Source organism: Astatotilapia calliptera, chromosome 15, assembly GCF_964374335.1.
Source record: "Astatotilapia calliptera chromosome 15, fAstCal68.1, whole genome shotgun sequence".
NCBI classification, from domain to species: domain Eukaryota; kingdom Metazoa; phylum Chordata; class Actinopteri; order Cichliformes; family Cichlidae; genus Astatotilapia; species Astatotilapia calliptera.
In genome coordinates, this window is record NC_137436.1 from 10,122,583 (window position 1) to 10,144,183 (window position 21,601).

General features: G+C 44.7%; 1 protein-coding gene across 6 annotated transcripts in view; it reads left to right on the forward strand.

Moving 5' to 3' along the window:
- The first annotated feature begins 3,361 nt into the window (after positions 1-3,361).
- The window catches only part of LOC113037383 (prospero homeobox protein 1), a 53,806-nt gene continuing 35,566 nt past the window's right edge, over positions 3,362-21,601 (forward strand). Inside the window, exons 1-5 of one of the 6 annotated variants that reach the window (XM_026194387.2) lie at positions 3,362-4,956; positions 6,097-6,598; positions 9,628-11,682; positions 15,575-15,682; positions 20,651-20,845. In XM_026194387.2, coding sequence (XP_026050172.2) covers positions 9,694-11,682; positions 15,575-15,682; positions 20,651-20,845 — 2,292 coding nt within the window. In that variant the 5' untranslated portion in view covers positions 3,362-4,956; positions 6,097-6,598; positions 9,628-9,693. The other 5 variants (XM_080289708.1, XM_026194392.2, XM_026194390.2 and 2 more) reach the window with 5 other exon arrangements.

Genomic DNA, 21,601 nt, shown 5'->3' on the forward strand with positions numbered 1-21,601 from the left:
AGTAAATTTATGTACTGGGTAATATACATAAGAATGGACCGTCACAGTCCATAAACTAGGTAAATTTAATTTGATGTCAAATCTTAATTTGCAAAGTAACTACAGTGAGCAGACACACAGAGGAGCACAAGAATAACAATATTTCCCTATTTGAGTTGTGTTTATTTTGATAAGCTGGTAACGAGTAACCAGAAATCAGCACTCTCCTCAAAGGTGAGTGTTAGTCTGTGTATGTGTTTATGTGTGTCTCTGTTTCCATGTATGTGTTTACAGGCCAATTATAACTCTTACCCTCCCGCTGACCTCTGCTAAGGCAGACTGAGCTCCTCTGGTGTGAGAGGTCAGTGAGAGGTCACCAGCGAAAGGCCACTCTGCTGGGGAGGTCCTGCTGGGTAAAGCAGGCCAGACATCCACGCTGCAGGTCAGAGGTTACACAGATACATAAAGCAGGCAAGAGGGTGCCAACAGGTAGGAGGAGAAGTGTGAATGTCCACTACTGTAACAGGAGAGCAGACTGTTTCAAAGAGCTAAACTTATAACCGGAGACTAATATGTGGTGAGAGAGGCACTTTAAAGCTACTTAAGCCTGTCACTATAGACCATATAGACGCCTCTCTTTATAGTATTTGGGTAAGTGCGGATAGGCTGAAGCACAGGTAAGCTTAAATGATCACTAATTACTCTTAAACGTCTCAGTGAGGTGGAGAAGGCTTTGTGTGTGTGTGTGTGTGTGTGTGTGTGTGTGTGTGTGTGTGTGTGTGTGTGTGTGTGTGTGTGTCAGGGTAGGTGTATGTGTGCCTGTTAACCAACCATATAGTCGTAGAAGCTATTAAAAACTCATTAACCTGCGTTTTATTTGAGGCCCCCTGCCCTTGTCCTTCATAGCACTAATGTATTTTCCGTGACTTTCCCCCCCCCCCCCCCCTCTTCAGATTTAATTTAGCTCCTCTTTGATTTCATGACTCGCCTCTGTTATTGTAGGATATCTTCTCCTTTCCTTGTAATTTTGTTTTATGACATGGAGTGAGTCGAGTACAATACGCCCCCCGGGGAGGACCACTTGCCTCCACGCCAACAAATATAATTACCGCTGATCAGAGGAGTGAAAACAGACCGCCGCTTATCTGCTACAGCTCTTGCCTTTCCTTTTTTTTTCAAACAGCATATTCAGACGGGGGCTCTGTGGCTGTGGAAGTTTGTTTTTTTTTTTTTTTTTAAATGGGGGGAAAAGAAAAGAACTGCAGGCAGAGGTGGTGCAGATGCAGAGCTTGATGCCACACTACACCGAAAAACATAGAAGGTGATGCTGCTTTATTTGTGGACACGGGGCCACCATGTTTGGGGGAAAAAAAACATATGATCAGAGTTCATTGGTAAAGAGTTGTTTTTAAATTCGAAAAATGACGAGATTTTTAGTGTAATCATAACTTATATGGGGCGATGGCATCTTAAGCCACACCAAACGTTTACCTGGATGTGTCACTTTAATCCAGTCAAATCAGCTTGGACTAGCACAGACAGGTGACCAGTGGAAATAACTGAAGTCGCTGAAAATGCAGCTACGCATTCAAATCGTCCCATTATTGAACGGGGATCGGTGTGGATTTAACCTCGCCTTGAAAAGCACTCGCATAACTAGCTGTGACCGTGGCTTTGCAGTGGGATAAATCAGGCTAAGTCACCGCCAGAAGTAAACAGCTAAAGTCCTTTCATGTTTACCAAGTAAAGTCCTCTGCTCCATGTTGACAGGTGAGAGTTCATAGGAGCAAAGTTGGTCCCCTCCCGATGGAGCTGCGAGCCTGAGTGTGTAACCCCCCAAGAAATGGTGAGTGCGTGCGCGCGCGAGAGAGAGAGCTTGTGTGTGTGTCAGACAGAGGGAGAGATAAACAGAGAGAGTTGCTAAAGGGGCTCTTTGACTTTGAGCGCATAAGCCCTTATTTCATGGTGCCATTGTTTGTTTTAAGGACGTCAGGCTTAATACAGTTCCAGGCGATTTCCCAGCATGTCTGTTCGCCCAAGCACCTCCAAGGCGCTGTGTGTGTGCCCCTCTGTATGTGTGTGTGTGGGTGTGTGTGCTGATATGTGTGAGTGCGCCCTTCGTTCCTGTTGACTTTAGCCCAGCTCCCGTCATAGCCAATGATTTAAAAGAAAAAGAAAAAGATTCTTCCAAGAAATAATTTACTCAGACTTAACAGAAACCAGAGCGACACGTTAACGTAAAGCTATAGTCAGATTTTACGCGTCCAAAGCAGATGTACGATGTTCGGAATATGCGGCATCTGTGATTTTAATGAGTTCGACTGCAGCCATATTCCCGTCAGCCTCACTGAGCAGCATTCTTTTAATTGGCTATTATTTTCAGGCAGGCCTGACAAGATCCATGAGATGTTTGAGCGAACAGGTTCATATCTAACTGTTGGAAACTGGGTTAATCTGTAGAAAGGTGTGTTTTATCCCCCAGACCTTATCCCGAATGTCAGAATAAACATATATATATACATGGAAATATTTTTACATGTGCAGTCTTCGTGTGCATGGCTGTGTGTGTGTGTGTGTGTGTGTGTGTGTGTGTGTGTGTGTGTGTGTGTGTGTGTGTGTCACTGTTTATCATTGCTCCGTGTTTGGTTTGCACATGCATCTCATATTTCCCTGTTAGCTTCTCTTTATGTTGTGTCATACATTTGCTTCTGCAGCTATGGCCAATACCCATTCATGCAAATAAAGCATATTTGAATTTAAGATAGTGTGTGTTTTGTGTGCGTGCGTGTGAACTGCCATAAAACAGGCGATAGAGGATGACCCCAACCCCCGCCACCTCTTGCACGCACGCGCACAAGCACACGCCTCCATAATCGCCACTACTTGTAGCCTAGAAAGAGAGATGTGGGTCACGGAGGGTGGTAGTGGTTGCGGAGTGGGGGGGTAAACACACTGTGCCAGTTATCACAACCCGGTAGCCAAGGAGTAATATCATTAATAAACATGTGTAAATTGCTGTTATTTTACTACAGCGCTGGGGCCTTATGGAGCTTTCTTATATTTCAGATTCCATTTTACCTTGACCACAAAAACAAGTGCACATTTTCCTCCTGCATCCTCATCTCCGCCGTGAAAGCTGAATACATTAAGTCCTGGACATGAGGCCCAACAAGGACTTCAGACTCCTACTCACTTATTACACTCGAATCCCGAAATCCTCCTCTCCTCTCCTCTGTCCTGTCTCCTAAACCTTTTTATTCAGGGACCCGGAGACCTCTCCGGAACAAAACAGCTTTTAGCGCTACCATCTCGCCCTGCTTATGATTTCGCAAATCTCTCTCTCTCTCCCCCCCCCCCCCCCCTCTCTCTCTCTCTCTCTCTCTGTGTCGCTCTCTCATTTCTCCAAAAACTGTCTCTCTGAAAAGAAATGAGCTGTTGTAGGAGCTCATCAAGTCATTATCTGATTAAGGTCATTTTATAACTGCTGCTCAAGAGATTTCTTCTTCTGCCAAATAATATTCATTCTTTCATTAATTCAGGAAACTTAAATTCATGAAATCTCCACCGGCTTAATAATAATAATAATAATAATAATAATAATAATAATAATAATAATAATAATAATAATAATAATAACAGTGATAATAATAATAATAATGGCGACATTGATCAAAATTCATACTAAGGAAAAATCCACTGGCTCCTCTCCACTTCGACATACCATGCGCCGAGTGCGTGCACTTATTACCACTCAGCACGAGATAAAAATGTGGCTTTATAACACCTCTGGGAGAAATATTGTTTTTGTAGCCTCCCTCCTTCTGCATTTGGGCACAGCTCTAATAAACATGTCAGTAAATTCGGCCATCAGTGCGCAATGTCAGAGCGTATTATCAGTCTTGGGCATCGAGGTGTGTCGCACTCGATCCAAAAGAGGTGGTGGTGGTGGTGGGGAGGAGAGAGGGAGTTTGAAACAAATCCACGGGTTGATCCACCTGGAATGGGCCGCGATAAGAGCAGCCAGTGTTAAACCACACGTTTCCTCTACACCTCATCCGAGTCTTCCTTTTCCAAACACGCTTTCTTTAATGTCCCGGCCTGTTTTTCCAGCCTGTGTGCGCACCGACGGCACCCAGGGGAGCCGAGGCCAAATCAGCCACAGGCCAGTTAGGGAGCAGGAGGGGGGCCGGGACACCTGCTTTGGAAAAGCCACTCCAGACACCAAACTTTGCTGACTTCGTTGCAATTCGTTCGTCCTAAAAAACACTTGCTTGCGACATGGAAAAGAGACTCGCCTTTTCCTTTTTGGCGCCTGACAGAGGGGCATATGGAAAATAAGATTTCTCGTTAAGTACTTTAGGATCCTGTTTGTTCAGTAGGATAAAAAAAAAAAAGAAAAAAGAAAGAAGAAAGAAGGAAAAAGAAAAAGAAAAAAGAAAAACGTGCAACAAAATGGATCCGAAGCGAGAAGCATGGAATAAAAATAGCTGATTTCATGAGCAATTGTGCAAGAACTTTTTAAACCGTTTTAAAAACATTTGTTAAATATAATTTGAGAAAGAAAAGAAAATGAAAAATCAAGTTTTTACGTTACTATAATAATAATAATTTTAATTATAATAATAATTTTCTTCTGAAAACTATTATTTGCCAACCTGGAACGTAAGATCAGCAGTATAGATGAATGTGCCATGTACCCTCAAAAACAATCAAATAAAATAATTCTCTCCATCCTAAACATTAAATCCAGCCCCAGTAAAATGTTCGTAATATTAAGAAAAAATTGTGAATATCACCTGTTGTAAATGTCGAAGGTTAAAACATTTGTTTAGCCGCGCGCAAAAGCGGCTGTGTTATGATGAAGCATCCAGTTTGTAAGAAAGCAGGAGGACTGAGAGCGAGCAGCCGTCATCATTTCATAAATCAGAAGCCTCGTGGAAAGGATCAGGTGTCACTGTGCGCAAGGTTGTGTTACAGGTGGGTGGAAAAACTAATAATATGTTGAAAATCATTTGGTTTGCAAACATACAGGTAAATTCTTTTTCTTTATTCTTCTTCGTTTTACCACCAGGTTAGAATTCATCTTTAGGGGGGATATTTTAGTGACAGCAAGCTGACAGAAGCTTCGTGACGATATTCGGCTCTTAATTGAGCTTTTTACAAAAGTGATGTTTAGTTTTCTTCAGACAGTGGCTTCTCTGGATAATCTGAATTCAAAAGCAGAGCTGTAAGCGTGATGTGCTGCTTTGCTTTACTCGTCCATTAATCAGACTTGGGTGCAACCAATGAGAAACCCGCGTGCGTAAAATATCTCTACATGCCATTTTTATCCCCCAATACTCAAGTGACCCCCAACTTGTTTGTCCCCCACGAGAATGCACGGTCTAAACGTGTGGCAGTGTTTTTGCCGGAAAAATAAAAATAAAACAAAAAAGTATATGCAGTATATACCCATGACTGATCTAAAAAAAAAAACGCCGTGCATAGTTTCCTCTGACATACAAGGATCAAATTACACAGTTAATATTATTATATTCCAATCATTAAAGATGGCTGGGTTTGAAAGAATGCCTAATCGAGTATGATCGAAACTTGAAATAACAGAAGGGTTAAAAAAAACTGGATTCCAAAAGAGACCTTTAATTTGAAATTTATTGCAAACAAATAAAACGAAGGCTGAAAGATGTCTGGAGACATTTGCGTAAAAACGGTACAACGTTTACTGTTAACAATAACTTTAATATGATTTTTAATCCGTTTCGAAATGAATCAATTTATTTGATTCATATTCCCAACAATTATTATTTCAAAAACATTCAAAATTCTTGGCTGAAGCTACTGACACTTTATTCCACATTTCCTGGGACTACGCAGCACTTAAACCGTTTATTACAGAAACTTTCTTTTTTTTTTTTTAAAGAATAACCATGAAAATAAATAACATAGCCATGTGTATGTGTGTGTCTGTGTGTTGTGATTTTCCCCGCTGCTTAAGAAGTGTCATGTCAAAGTGTGTAACGATTCTTACTCGCGTCGTCGGTGATTTGTGAAGAAACATTAGTAAGACTGCTATTTCCTTTTTTTCTCTCTCTCCTCCTCTCTCTCTCTCTTTGGTAGCATGCTCAAGTCCCATTCTCTGGTCAAGTTCAGCGAGTTGTTCTCCGGACCCGACGGACGCTTCTTATTGGTAGGTTGCGACCGTTACATCACGCCGCTCATGACGCGCACGTCTTCCTGTTTCCTTCAGCCGTGTCTTAAAGTGGATCTTAGTGGCGGAGGAGCGCTCCAGCATCCAGTCCTCTGCATCCAGTGCGCCTCGGAGACACACATACACGCGGTCTCGCGCTCTCTCTCCCTCTCTCTCTCTAGCATACTCTCTATGTCTCTCACTCTTTCACACAGCACAGGATAGAGGGAGAGACCGACGCGCAAGAGCTCTTTTCATCTTCTATATTTTTCCCCTATTTTGTTCTTTTCGCTCGCGTCGCCGACTTTATTCCAGCTCTTCATTCTCTGAGACACTGTTATATTCCAGCATACAACAATCCTCGGTGCCCTGCGCGTATTCTCATTTTTCCCCCCCGCAGGAGTTCAGGTTGTCCCCCTCTTCATCAAAAGGGTAAGTAACCTTGTCCTCGGATACCTCCCTCTCTTGTTCTCGTTCTGCCTCGCCTGCGCACGGTGGGCGGAAAAAATAAACAAATCAAACATCGTTAACGGGGAAATTTATTATGGTAATCAACTGCTAATCATTTCGATACGACATTATTTGCTCTGTTTCGTACCCTCATCTTGATCTGTGGTGAGAGTTGCGCGAGCAGCCCGTGTTTGTCTCGAGGATGATTTGCGAGCGGTAGCCCAGCCTTCCTCATCAAAGCACAGAGATCAAGTTGATTTCCCAACTTTAAAAAAGTAAGTTTGGGAAGCGAGTTTTTGTGCGAAAGGAATCGTGATTTCTAACAAGGGCTGTTTTTGGTTGGTTTTTTGGTTTTGTTTTGGGTTTTGTTTTTTGTTTTTTTAGGCTTCATGTGTTTGGCTCTCCTCCGCGCTTATTGTAAACTGTGAATTTGCTATGACCTCATATTGTCTTTGTCCCATTGGCTAAGTCTTATTTCGACTCATTACGGGTTTTTTTTTTTAATTGATAAGTCAAACAAAGAGTCTTGCACAGTAAACTACCGAGGTACTCAGCCCTCCCGGTTGGTAAATGGGGTTTCTATCTTGTGCGGTAGCTCTCTAGGACAGATGTGATAAAGCGCAGTGTTTCGATTGTGTGCGCAACTCTTTTGATATCCAAGTCTGTTCGCTGGCAACTAAACAGATATCCAAACCAACAGATTTCAGTCTCACTTGAAGAAATGTTGCCGGACTTTTAGTTCAAACCTTAAAGAATTATTTTTAATTGAGTTTAAAACTTGAACTTTGCTCCTTTAAAAAAAACTTTTTGCATTTTCCTTTTTTTCCGTGAGAGGTTTAAATGGTCCTTTTATGCGTGTATTGTTTATGAGTTTTTAATTAAGGTGTATCCTTTAAGTTTGAGTGAATTTCTGTATGTGAGTATGACAGATGCTTAAAATTGTTGCAAGTTTTTTTTTTTCTTTAAGAGAGGGAACGGGAGAGTGTGAGAGTGCGCATGAGCAATAGGGGACAGGTGCGTGTTCGGCAAAGACAGGTGCTGGTGACTATTTCAAGCAAGTTTCCCGAGACAGTGAAGTGCGTTTTTTCTTCTTTCATTCTTTCTTTTTTTTTTTTTACTCGTGTGGATGTATCAGGTCTTGTCTGTATGCCTGGATATGGCTATCACGACCTGAGCCAAAGGCATTTATCAAATGTTTTATTTTAGAATACTGGTGTCACAGTTTAACCCAGTGTGCATCCAGTAAGTCTGTACTTTCACAGTTTTATCTGCTACAAAATGTAATTTTTCCTCCCTGAATTACATCAAATACCATGTGCAACATGTGCACCACACTGCACAGTTTGCAACAAAGCCAACAGCGATGTTGTGTGTGTGTGTGTGTGTGTGTGTGTGTGTGTGTGTGTGTGTGTGTGTGTGTGTGTGTGTGAGTGTGTGTGTGTGTGCATGCAGTGTGAAAGTGTGGGCCTTAGTGGCAAGACAGAAGTCTTTTAAAAAGTCTTTTCACATGCACTGACAATGTAAAGATGATACATTTCTTTTAGTTGTAGCTGAGGAAAAAGTATTCCTGAATCAAAAGAGAGAAATTTCTCCTGCTGTTTGCTTTCACTTGCACTTCAAAGAGAGCCTTCGAAATGAATGCCTTTGAATGTTAAATTATAAACATAGATCTGAATCCGCCATGTGACATGACTGCAGCTGCATTTCCATGTGAGCCAAATCAATATTTTTTATGTTTGCACACTATAAAAAATTAAGTTACCTTAAATTCATTAGATTTTATCATTTTCTGACTGAGCCATTGCGAGTCCTGACAAAAACTGTCTTGTTTAAAAATAAAAATAAAAATGTCCACCTACACTTTTATCCTAAGAAAACACTGAAACAATTCACAAATTACTCACCTCAAAATATGTAATTTTTTTTACAGAAATATTAAATTGTTTCTGACAATAACATTTGAGATAGGCTGCATCTGATATGGCTCTGACTGAGGCACTGCCACCGCTGCTTACATAGCATTATTGATGCAGCCCTGTACTGACAAAACGTTTTGCTTTCAGAAGGGCATTAGGGTTTTTTGTAAGAGCGCTTTAAGTTGCTCCTTGCCAGAGTTGACCCGCGTGACCTATTCATTTGAGCAGAATTAACTGCCCTTGCCAGATGAAAAGACAAACAAAAAACACAGAAGTGAGCTCATGCTGGCACCATAATCAATAGGCCTATTTTGTGTTTCTTTTTTGTGTCACTTTTCCCATTGAGTACGATATGATGGCCATATTGATTAATGTGAATGCAGGACTTTTACAATTGCGCAAAGACTAAACGTGGTTTTAAATATTTTGAAATTTCTTGTTGAATTGACCGACAGCGTTTTAGGCTTCAGTAAAGTGTGTGCAGTGATATGTAGAATGTGTACGGCATCCTCCTGCATGTTTTTTTTGTTTTTTGATGATCTTAACCCTGTTTCTTTTTATTTGATTTTGTGAGCTCCTACGTTGGCTCTCACTGCACAATCATGGAAATGAGGACAAGTACTTAAGTAATTATCATAATTTTATGCAGCTTTGTGTTCCGTGGGAATTGGTTCAGTGTCGCGCAGCATGTAACATGGGACAGGATAAAATGTAGGACTTTGCCCTGGAATGTCGAGCCAAGGCCTAATTCTGACCCCGTCTCCCTTTAGCCCTGTGTCCTTACTACCTAAATGTAATCATGAATGTTTAACGTTCATCACTTGCAGAAACTAAGACGAGGTACTCCCTGCTGCTTTGAGAAAAATATCTTTAGGTTAGACCCATCGAATCGGCTACTCCAATTCTCTAGAGGTTAACGGATTCTGACTTTTTCAGTATATGAAAAAATGTTTAAGCTTTTTTCTTTCTTTTTTTTTTTTTTTTTTGGTACAGCTTTGGTTCTTGCTTAAGGACAGGCCGAAGTGAGGGAGTTAGATTCTGAAAATATTTTTCACTTTGGTGAGTCATGCAGCTGTGATTTTTTTCCCCCTCCAGGTACTCAGAGGCTTTGATCCTAGAGGACTGGGTGTGTGGGATATGGCCCAATAGCAGCAGCCCGTGATGCCGGACCATGACAGCGACTCCCTCCTGAACAGACAGACCAAGCGAAGACGTGTGGACATTGGTGTTAAGCGGACCGTGGGCAGCACATCCTCCTCCACAGCAGCAGTCACCACAGCCACCACTGATAACATTGCCCGCGCCAAAGCAGCCATTTTTAGTGCCATGAACTCTTTGAGCTCTCATTCTCACCACGGATCAGACACCGACTCCATGGAGTGCTCCGTTGTGCAGCCACATGGTGGGCCTGGCGTTGTGTCAGCTAGTGACAGTGAGTCCAAGTCCAATGTACTCCGAAAGCTACTGAAGAGGGCCAACTCATACGAGGACACCATGATGCCCTTCCCTGGCACCACCATTATCTCTCAGCTTCTCAAGAATAACATCGCCAAAAATGGAGGAGGGCCCGAGAGGGGAGAAAGAGGGGACCGGGGTGATAGAGGGGACTCTGGCTTCCCTGGATCAGGGCTCTCTAATGCAAGTTCTGATGCTCCCCAAGAGGATGCCTGCAGTAACTCCTCCCAGGACAGCACCCCACAAGAGTGTTTGTCACCATTTGGCCGTCCTCCTGGCCTGGCCACCTTTGACATAGAACGTCTCAATGATGAACACCTGCGTGCCAAGAGAGCTCGCGTAGAGAACATTATCCGTGGCATGAGCCATTCCCCCAGCGTGGTAGTACCTGCTGCTACCCGTCATGAGCGTGACCATGATATGGATGGAGAACGGGACATGGAGCTGGACTGCCCACCTCCTCAGTCTCAACAGCAGGCCCCCAGCAGCCCACGGGGAGGCGAGGTGTGCAGCAGTAGCCGAGAGAACAAGCGTAAACAGCGTTTGCCACAGCAGCAACAGCAGAGCTTCACCCAGCTGGTATGCCAGAGAAAGGAACAGAAGCAGGAAGAGCGACGGCAGCTCAAACTGCAGCTGGAGGACATGCAGAAGCAACTACGGCAGCTGCAGGAGAAGTTCTTTCAGATATACGACTCAACTGATGACTCAGAACACAACGACCTCCACAATGACATAGGAAACATGTCAGAGGACAGCCCAGCCAGGTCTGATAACGGAGGTGACGATCGGGGTGGAGATGACTTGCGCTCAGACAATGAGATGTCTGACCTGGATCCGGGCCATTTCATAGACAGGGCGAGGGCATTGCTTCAGGAGCAAGCCCTGCTGGCTGATGGAGAGAAGCCAAGAAGAGAAGGGCTTAGCAGGAACAAAGGACACGGAGGTCCGGGTTCCTCGATGCATGCTGAAGGCAAACAGCTGGCAGAAACGCTGAAGCAGGAACTCAATTCTGCCATGACCCAGGTGGTGGACACAGTGGTTAAGGTGTTTGCAAAGCCTCCACGCCCTACACCTCAGCAAGCCTTTCCTACACTTTCCATACCTCCTGAAAGATTTCCTTCTGCTGTCAATGGAGACAACCCCAACTTTCACACCGCCAACCAGAGGCTGCAGTGCTTTGGCGATGTCATCATTCCCAATCCGCTCGACTCCTTTACCAGCATGCCCGGGATCCCCGGCGCAACCAATGACCAAACTGAGGCACTGCCCTTAGTAGTGAGGAAAACACCCAGTGAGCACCACCACCAGGCCTCAGCTGTGGGTGCCCACGGTGGAAACCACCACCCCGCCCTTCACCCCTCCTCACTCTCTGCCTCCATGGGCTTCAGCCCCCCATCATTTAGACACCCCTTTCCACTGCCTCTCATGGGCTACCCTTTCCAGAGTCCTCTTGGCGCACCCCCAGGTAGTTATACAGGCAAGGACCGTAATTCACCAGACTCCATGGACCTGTCCAGGGAAAGCACCAGCTTGAGGACCAAGATGTCGTCAGGTCATCACCTGGGGCACCACCATCGCTCTTGTTCTCCAGCACACCCCGGCAGCACAGCCGAGGGGCTCTCCCTGTCCCTCATCAAGTCTGAGTGCAGTGATCTCCAGGACATGGCTGACATCTCACCCTACTCAGGCAGCAATGTATCCTTTAACAAATCAGGGTGGTGTGCGTGTGAGTGTGCGCGTGTTATCGGTCTCAGCTGCGTTTGACGCTTGAAAGGCCAAATAAATAAATGTTTTAACATTGTGTGGTCCCAACTTACAGAGGCATCAGACTATCTCATGCCTCTGTAAGCCAGGGGGGGGAAAAAATCAGATTTCTGGTGGTAATTCCCCATAGATACAGGTTCGAAACACTGCATCTGAGCCACAAAGAGTTAAAAATCAAATCTTTTTGAGTATGTTTGAAACTAGCCTAAGAAACTGAGAAATTGTTGATGAATCACTTTTCCTCCCACTGCTGTTCTCCTCTCCATTGTACTGCATTGTTGTATTTATTTTTACACTCATACCTCTTCCTTCTCACAGCACCCTACAGCTTTTTCTTCCATCTTCAAACCTAAGTGCTTTAAAAGCCTTCTTGTCACATATCGCTTACTCGCAAAAGATTAGGCCCCCCACGACATTAACCACCCCAATTCTCTTTATAAAAATGGCCTGGAAGAGCAAGGAGGGGAATAGCTTCCTGGAACTTGGCACACAATAGTGTTATATAGCCTGCCTTATAGTTTAACCCCTGTGTGCCCCAATCATGCCCTGTGGATAAAGAGGCTATCCCCTATGGGAGGCTCAAATTGAATCCCCTGGGGACACGGGACTAATAGCTTAAACATTCAGTGCCTTCTCCGTTTCCTGTGTACCTCCTTAGTCCCTAAGTATTCAACACCCCTTAACCCTCATAAAAGTTTGATTGGCGTCACACTACCTTTTTTTGTCTTCGTATCATTAACATTCATTATGTGCTTAACTAATTAATCCTACCGCTTTGTACCTGTTGTCGATATTATTAGCGAGTGAATATGTACACTTAACACTTTGGTTCCCTCGTTTGTGCACACCTGAGTGCAGAGCCTTTTGTGTGTCTGTGTGCATGGATGCGTGTGTGCGTGTCTTTTTGTGTGTGCGTGTCACAAAAGGTTTGCCCGAGGATTCGGGAAAGATGTATATTTATGATTGCTTGTGTTTTCTCTTGTGTTCCTCTTATCATCCATCGCTGTTGTAAAAAGCCCACAATCATTGTCGTTTCTTCTCTCTTTTTTTCATTTCATAAAGATCTGTCAACAGCCCGGGGGGCCCTTCGGCTGTTGCTTGGCAGCCAAATACTTCTTTTTTTGTTTTCCCTCCCTGCAACCCCCCACACCCCCCTCCTCCCTCCTTTCTGTCTTTTCTTTGAAGCGGACGTTAACAGGTGTTTGCAGCGAGCTGTTTATCTTTCATTACCTCGCCTTGTCTTGTCTTCTGACCCAAGGGTGAACGCTTTCCAGAGATCCATAATCCTTTGCTTCTACAGGCTCCCGATGGAGGGATGAAAAGAGAGAGACATACAGAGACTGAGAGAAAGTAGAGAACAATCAAACCACGTATGCCAGATGCTGTGGCTTTCATTGTAGCATTTATAAATTCAGGGCATTAACAGACGTACTCTTAAATGGAAAAGAATCGAAAGAACATGTCCACATGTGTTTGACATGTGCTTGTTTTTATTTTTTTCATATTTTATTTCTCAATCCACAGGTTTCGAAGCAAAGTTGGCCATTTACGAGATATAGTTTTGCGCATTCTTTATTTTAATTAGCGTGACATGTATGAATTTGTTTGTTTGAATTTGCATCTGTTTTTATAGCAGCTTCCATTAGTGTGTTTTTTTTTTCCCTAAGCCTCAGAAGTCAGGGACAGCTTGTCAGACATTTTGCGAGGTGTGTTCAAGTTCACCAGGTCTCGGCAGTATTGTGGAGCAGATGGCTGCTATCAATTTCCTCATTTGTTCACAGTCCGACTCCAAATTTTCTTGTCCTTACACCTGGAATTAGGAAGTAGAGCAGCTATTTTCCTCTCATGACTTTGGGCTTTGGGGAAGTGTTGTGAGAATGATGATGTCTTGTCAGATGTGGCAGGCGAACAGTGGGCCAGCTGGTGTGAGTGCACCATCATGACAAAATAATAGCCTTGCACACCACCCCTAAGTCCAATCACAATTACATTTGCAAGCTGTGAGTGAATTGGAAATAGAAATGTCTCATTAGGAAATATGAAGCTTCTTAATTGGTGGCTCAGTGGAGGTGGTATGGTGATATAACCGGAGAGGTGAGACCTTAACATCTTTGTCTTAGAACAAATTTTAATTTCGGCGATAAGGACGTAGAGGGGGGGGGGGGGGATGAAGCGACCCGTATACTAATTGAAAAAGCAAAAACAAATTAATCTAAGTGTAAAAGCGGGGCTTCAAACAAATCCCACCTTGCCTTATTGCAACAGAGATCTCTTTTCCTTCTGCCTCTCCCTCTCGCTCGCTCTGTCTGAAGATCCCATTGTATCCCCTCCACTCGGAGCAGATGGTGTGGTGTGGAAAGTGAAGTGCTGCTCTTTTGGCCAGGCCTGTCAGAGTAACACCAGCCTGCCAGGGTTTCCCCCACAAGACCCTCGCTGCGTATACAACTGACTCTCCCCTCTCTCTCTCTCTCTTACTGAATCACACAAAGTAGACAGGGTCTTTAAGGAGCCAACCCAGCGTGGTTCAGCATTTGCTGGCTTTGCCGTGTAACCCCGAGGCCAAGGGCAATCCAATCGAGCAGCTGATGCCTTCTTCCCGCTCTATAGTTACAGCTACATCTGGACACTTGACTGATTTTAACGGCCGCAGTCACCCCGGTTCATCATAAATTATGTCGAGCAATGTATCCTGTCCGCTCAAGTGTAAACAGTCTTCGGGAAAACTTAGAGCTGTATCTCCTGTGTGATATAAATCCCTGCCTCGCTGATGAAAACCCTTGTTGAAACAGCCCGGGGTTTTAACACGTTCCCCCGCCCCCCATCCCTTGTTCCCTTTTCAATGTCTTATCCTCCAGATTGATATTATCAGTTGCATTATACGGCCGTTAATTCACCATGGAAATGGCTTGGGCCGTTCGGTGGCGCAGATGTGTTTCATTCTCCCCATCACTGGCTGAGTCCAAAGCCTCAGAGCCCCTCTTCTCCTTCTCCTCCTCCTTCTTTTGCTCCTCCAAGGGTTTGGCAGCATCAGAGGAGCTGGGGGGCAGGGGTGGAGCAAGGGGGTGGAGGAGGGGGATGTAATTGAAGGCTGGAACCATGCTATCCCTCAAGGTGCCCCCACCAACCCATCTCCATCCGCTCGCTGCTGCTCAATCCAGGCGATCCATTAGGAAGACGAGGGAATCTGACGTGTATTTGAATATAGTCTCTGTGAGCACGAGCTGGGTTTTTGTGCCGGTGTTCAGGACTATCTCCTAGACCTTGTTTTGTCACTGATATGAAGCCAACATCAGACAGTCATATTCAGGCTTGGCATGTGCTGTCGCCAAGCCATTAGGCCTTCTTGCCCGTCACTGGCGTTAACTGCTGTCTTTGTCTGTGATATGCAAATGTCTCCTTTTTTCTTCTTCCTTTTTTCAGGGGGGGGCGGAGGTTAGCACAGGGTGTAGGCAAAGGCGTTTGCTCGCTTTGACTGTGAAATGAGCCTCCTTATGTAAAAGCAAGAGCTGTAGTGCTGGCCAGCTTTTTATTTACCGTGACGCTCTCACACCTGATACGCACGATGCTAATTGCAAGCAAATGGTTCTGCTTTGGTGCACTGTCTTCAGCCTCCTCAACCCCCCTCTGCAGTAACCCCGCACTCATGCCTAAAAGGAAATTTGGTTACCCACCATCCAAATGATTATTTCTTGCCAAAATTACTGCCATTTATTACCAAGTTCTAGTTTGTGGCAATGTCTGTGTTTGCTTGATGTAGAAGTTTATTTTTGATGTTCTCCCCCCTCAAACTACTGTCGTTTTCCTTAATACCAGCTGTTTTCAGATCCAAGAAGGTCTCTCCCCAAATCATCTGAAGAAGGCCAAGCTCATGTTTTTCTATACCCGCTACCCAAGCTCTAACATGCTCAAGATGTATTTCTCTGATGTCAAGGTGAGTCCAAAACATGCTCATGATCTACAGACTTTCTTTGACCTTACAAACCTTTCCATTTTTGCCAGACACCCTTCAATAATTTGCTTTTAATGTTGCTTTGACGATCTCTCTGTTTGCTGTCTCGTGTGTAACAAATGAAAGACAGGCAGACACCTTCTCCGACTTTGTCTTTTGCTCCAGTTTCTTCTCTACTTCCAACACACCTGCTTTAAAAGGGGAAGTTTGATTTGTTAATTGTGATATGCCAGCTTCGGTTGCCACGAACAATGTACACTTGTCTTCCCTTAAAACGATGTTGTTTCCTTTACTAAGGCATTGGCTTTATGCAAAAGACGAAAGAAGAGGAAGTGGAATGGGTTTACGTGAGGGAGCTGTAGAGCCTATAAGTATTCTAAAGATAAAGACCGGGATGAGTAATGGAAGGGTGGAGAGGGCAGAGAGGAGGATGGAGCCTAGAGACAGAGGAGTGGTTATCTGAGCAGGTGTAAGGAGGACGGTTTAATGGAGGGAGAGGCGAAGCAAACAAGTTCAGTCGGGGAAGACGGAAGGGATAAGTGCAAGCGCCACTTGGGAGTTTAACGAAAAATTTGGAAAAGGAAGAACAATACTGCACAAGAAAAAAAAGGACCAGTAACACAATGGCCGTTGTAGATAACATGGTCGTTTTGTGTTATCGGTTTTTTTTTTTTTATGTATGTATGCTTCTTTTTGGACTACACAGAGGAGTAAACACTGTGACAGACCCAGGTTTTCTCATTCAAATCAGAAGATAACGGTTCCCTTTTTTTCTCCCCTCTGCTCTTGTGTGCTGTCACCACCAACCGTGACTCGCGGTTCACTTGACTTTCACTCGTGATTTCTTTGGATGTTTGGAAATTCTCACATCATTTAAAAAAAAAAAAAAAACAACATTACAGCTTCAGACTGATTTCAATTTTCCTGTTCTATTTTTTTTTTTTTTTAAACAGCGCAAACACTTAATATTGAAGGCTTTTAACCATTTTGCTCCAGTGACTAATCATTCCCATGGAGGTGGCCTCTCCTCATGAATGGCCTCATCAGATACTTAAACAAGGTCAAGATAATTAAGGGGATTATGAGTCACACACTGGTCTGTTTTTGTTTCCAGAGGAGGACAATAGACTCGAGCTGTAAGTTAGAAGACATGTATGGGAATGAGACCATCTAATTAGATTCACCCCGCGCAGCCTCTTAGCGAGTGGTTGTCTTCAGACAAAAAGTCGTGAAGGCTAATCGGGTCCTGACTAATCAAGTCGGGACTGTCAAGAACCCTGTGAACGTGGGAAGTGGGTTGCCCTAACAAGTGGAGGACGCCATGACTGTTGTTCCCCTTCATTAAGCTTCTTTTATGACTTTCTTTCTTTACTTTGAGGTGTTTTTTTAAATGTTTTGTCATGATTCCATTGTTGATATGACAGAATATCCTCTCACTAGCTCAAAGACATCTCTGTTATTGTTACGGATATTGTTATAATGATTGGCGAATAATGAAATATTAGATAAACGTATTCAGTCAATTAATAAAGTCAGCTAAAGTTATTGTACTTTGGCTTTACAGTATATGAATTATAGGTAGCTTTGATTTTGCTGCTTTTTCTACATTTCGCTTTCATTTTCAAGCAGCCACAACCTCCCTCACCTGCACTTTTTATTTTTCTGGTCCATCTCTCTGTGGCTTTTAGCAACAAGCCTCAGCATTTGGGCCAGTCATGTGCTGTGGCGGCAGCAGAGGCCAGGACGGTTTTTCTCTTTTCTATATGTCATTCCTTCTCCTTTCTTTTTTTCGCTGATGGTGTGGCATGGTATGTGCGCCTCGGCGGGGCCGGGGAGAAAGAAAAGCCAGCGGCTGGATTTTGAGTCACCGCAGTAACAAAAGCCCGCTTTCCAGGGCCGCTTTTTGTGTGCAGTCAGCCAATAGGCAGCCAGAGATTATCTCCCACAATTCACTCCTGCGAAAACAGGAAACGTTGGAAAGCCCTGATGACTGTGAAGGGGCTTACGAGAGAGAGAGCGGGAGAACGAGAAAGAGAGCGAGGGAGGCCCGCACAGGCTTCTCTGTCTTTCTGCTCTCCTCTCCGGTTGTTCTGGATGGTAGCTTAGCGCTCTGAGGTCATCTGTGTGCTTTCTGCTCCATTGTTGACCACCATATCAGAGAAAATGTTGGCGAGAGAGACAGTTTGGCCTTTCATCTGCATGCCTTTCAGCATCTGAATAACATCTGAATAAACCCCACACCACAAAAAACAAAATCTACTTTAAAACAGTCTACATAAATATGAATGATGTGCGTGTGAAGTTTGTGAGTGACAGTCAAAGCACTGGAATACTTTTGGCAGGCTACTAATATGGTTCAGATTAAAGATACTGCAGTGTTTTCCTTTTGTGGTCTTAAGTATGCGTTTGTGCATGAGCACAACATGCGTGTGAGCGTGTGTGCGGCGCTTTCTATCTTGTGCTCTTAACACTAAGCGCTGACCTTTCACAGGCTCTCGAGTGTGAGTGTGAGAAACACGCTTTCACTGTCTCTCTCTCATCTGCCTCTCAGCCAAGTGAGTGCACGTACACACACACACCTTTATATATGCTTATATGCTGTGTGTGTGTGTGTGTGACTCGCACATGCACACACAGACGTTTTCCTCACTGCATCTCATGTCTGTGCTGGCTGACCCCTGCCAGCTCTGATTAAGGAGCTGCAGTGATGTGCTCCTTTGAACCGATTCCCTCCTTTTACACTGAACACACTCGTCCTTAGCTGCTATCAGGGGGTGTCGGTCCCCCCACCAGCAACTTAATGAACCAAGACTGCTGGAAGCTGTAGGGGGACTTGCCAAAATTAAATCCCTGAGTGTATTGAGTGCAGTTAATGCGGCTATAATATAATTTAGTGTATTTACCTGCACTCTAGTAAATATTGTATCTTTTTTTTTGTATGCCCTGTGCTACTGCAGTCGAGCCCTAATACATCTTCTCCCAAGCTGTCGGTATAATAAAGTAATCTTTGTCCGAAGTGACAAATGTGTCCGTCACTCAGCTGTAGTGACACCTAAGGTCTCCTGCATGAGCGATGGCAACTCTTTCACTGATTTCAATCTCAGTATGTAGTCCTCAATTGTGCATGTGCTCAGATGCGCGCACGCACACGCACGGTCTCGTGGATTCGCCAAACAAACACCAATTCACTAATTTGCCCCCAATAGAATGCGAGAAATGCTTTACGCTACACTGACAACTTAAGTGAAACAACGCGTTTGTGCACCGTCACACTTCGCCAGCCTGCTGCATTATGTGTGTTTAAGAATAGCCCCGTGCAGCCCAGGTATTTGTAAGTGTCAGTAGTTTGTTTGTTTGACACTCTGATGTCACGACCCCAGCTTGCTGACTGCTCACGTTCCTACCCTCTACCCCCCGCACCGCCACCCCCAGTGAAACGCCATTGTCCGACAGCACTGACCTGCACCCATCCTCCTCTCTTGCAACCCTCCCCTCCACCCCATTTATGCTCACCCTGCACTTTAGGACAGCCGCCATGCTACCCCTCCTCTCTGCACACACCCTCCTAAACCCCTGCCAAACAATGTCGAGCGGACTTATTCTTTTCCACTCCGCCATTATGTCATCCGCTGATCATTCCAGAAAGGCACGGCCCACTCCTTTAGCCCTGTTCCACCTTGGTGCGGCTGTTTCACCACCTCTGGTTCCCCAACTTTTCTGCCCGTTCGGTTCCTCCCATTTTGGTGCGCTTGCGTGTGTTTGACTGCCATCCCAGATTACAAAGTGTGTGTGTCTGTGTGTTTGTGTGTCTGTGTTGTCGAACAATGGCCAGAGTCTAATCTCCATGTCAAAACCGCTCTGCCTCCCCAGCGAGCAGTCCGCTCAGCGTTTAGTAGCGTTTTGTCCTCCTATTCTTCAAGCACCACAGAAAGAGCAGAAAGGAGGGAGGAGTGAAGGCCTGTGAGTGTGTGTGTGTGTGTGTATTTTTGTGTGTGTGGATGTGGGCGATGGTTTAGGGGTACAAGCTTTTCAAAATTTTGAGCTCAAGCAGTTTCAAGGAGTCTGAGCAGCAAAGCAAAAATGTTCTGTGTGTATGTGTTTTTAGGAATTAAATTACAACTTTGAGTGCAACATTTTATGGTTAGGCAAAATCCTGAGCCCCTGGTGTCCTTATCTAGTTGTATGGATGTTTAGACAGTGTGTTTTCACTGATGAGGCCAGCCGGAAAAAAGAGCTGGGAGACCCGTAGAGCTTCTTAATAGGTTTACCTCGCCCTATTGAATCCAGCCGAGCGGCACAGATCAGATAGCCACAGTGCTTATCTCTGTCTCTCTTCCTCCTTTCCTTCTTTCTTTGCTCTTTTTCTTCTCCTTTCTTCCTGTGCGGGAGGTGCGGAAAGGGGAGGAGGATCAGAGTGTAATTGGTGAATGGGGTTAAGTACATGTTTGAGCCCCCCGCGGGCCAGGGCGCTTCAGATGATGACTTAATCGTTTTTCTGGTCAATTATGTGTTTGCGGTCTCACCCCCTCTGTTCCACCTCTCCCTCCACTCTCAGGGTTATGATAGGGGGGAGGTCTGCTCCCAGCGGGGAAGATGAACCACAGCCACACACATACACTCTCTTCCACTCCCTCTTTTCTCGCCTTGCCCCCCTCACGGCTTGCTGTCTTAGTTAATATCTCTATTATCTTCCCTCACTCCATAACCCGGGTTTCTCGCCACCTCAGATCACGCTTCAGCTCTCGTATATGAAAAGACACTGTGTCATCCTTACACTTCTTCTCCCCTCACGCTCAAATCCAACAGCTTAATTAGGTCTACAGAAGACAGCCTTGTCTTTGTAAAGTTTGCACGAAGCGTATTTGCATATTTCAAAATGTCTTTGAATTGAATTTCGTGTGAAGCAGTCTTCCTAAAACGTGCTAAACCCTCCCTCATCTCTTATTCCAGTTTAACCGCTGCATAACCTCCCAGCTGATAAAGTGGTTCAGCAACTTCCGGGAGTTCTACTACATTCAGATGGAGAAGTTTGCCCGGCAGTCCATCAATGACGGAGTCACCGGAACAGAGGAGTTGAGCGTCAGCCGAGACTGCGAGCTCTTCCGAGCCCTCAACATGCACTACAACAAGGCCAACGACTTTGAGGTAAACACCAGCCAGGTTTCAGCGATTCTGTGCACGCCACACCGTAAAAACTGCACATGCTCCTAAGGAGGAACTGAGTACACATGCCGCCCTTATGAGCAGAAAAAAAAAAACTGCTGAATTTCACCTGATACCTGGTGATGTAGGCGGGTACTGTGACACCGTGTCCTCTCTGACACTGTCTCACTGCAACTGTCCTCAATGCTGAGTTCAAGTGTCTTATACATCCTGTGACACCGTGCTGTAATGCACAGTATAAGGTAGCTTTTGCGCCATCACATAAAGCCCAGAGTATTTTTGTTTGTGACGGTGCATTTTCTCAGGGTTTGTGTGAAGGGAAAGTTCCGAATCACCAGATCGGAAGATCCGTGTTTTTCACTCCAGTCTTCGTGAGAAACTCATCTAATGAGGAAGAAGCCTCGCTGACAACTTAACAGTTTTGCATTTATCGTTGTTAATTTCCTCTCGGGAGGGCGCCTGTGTGTGTGTCTGCAGGTTTGTTTCTGAAAAACGACATTTTACTTCCCCGTATTCATTTACCTGTCACTGTGGCGTGACGTTTATGTGTGTATCTTCTAGCGTATTGCAATCATAAATTCTCAGCAGGCAACTTCACCTTTAATGTGTTTCATTTCTCTCACTTCTCCTTTTGCCTACCTTCGTGCGTGTGTGGCGGTGTGTGTATGATGTTTCAGGATCACCCGAACTCTCTCAATGTCAGCTGACAAAAGACCTTTTAAAAGCTTGTTTTAAGAT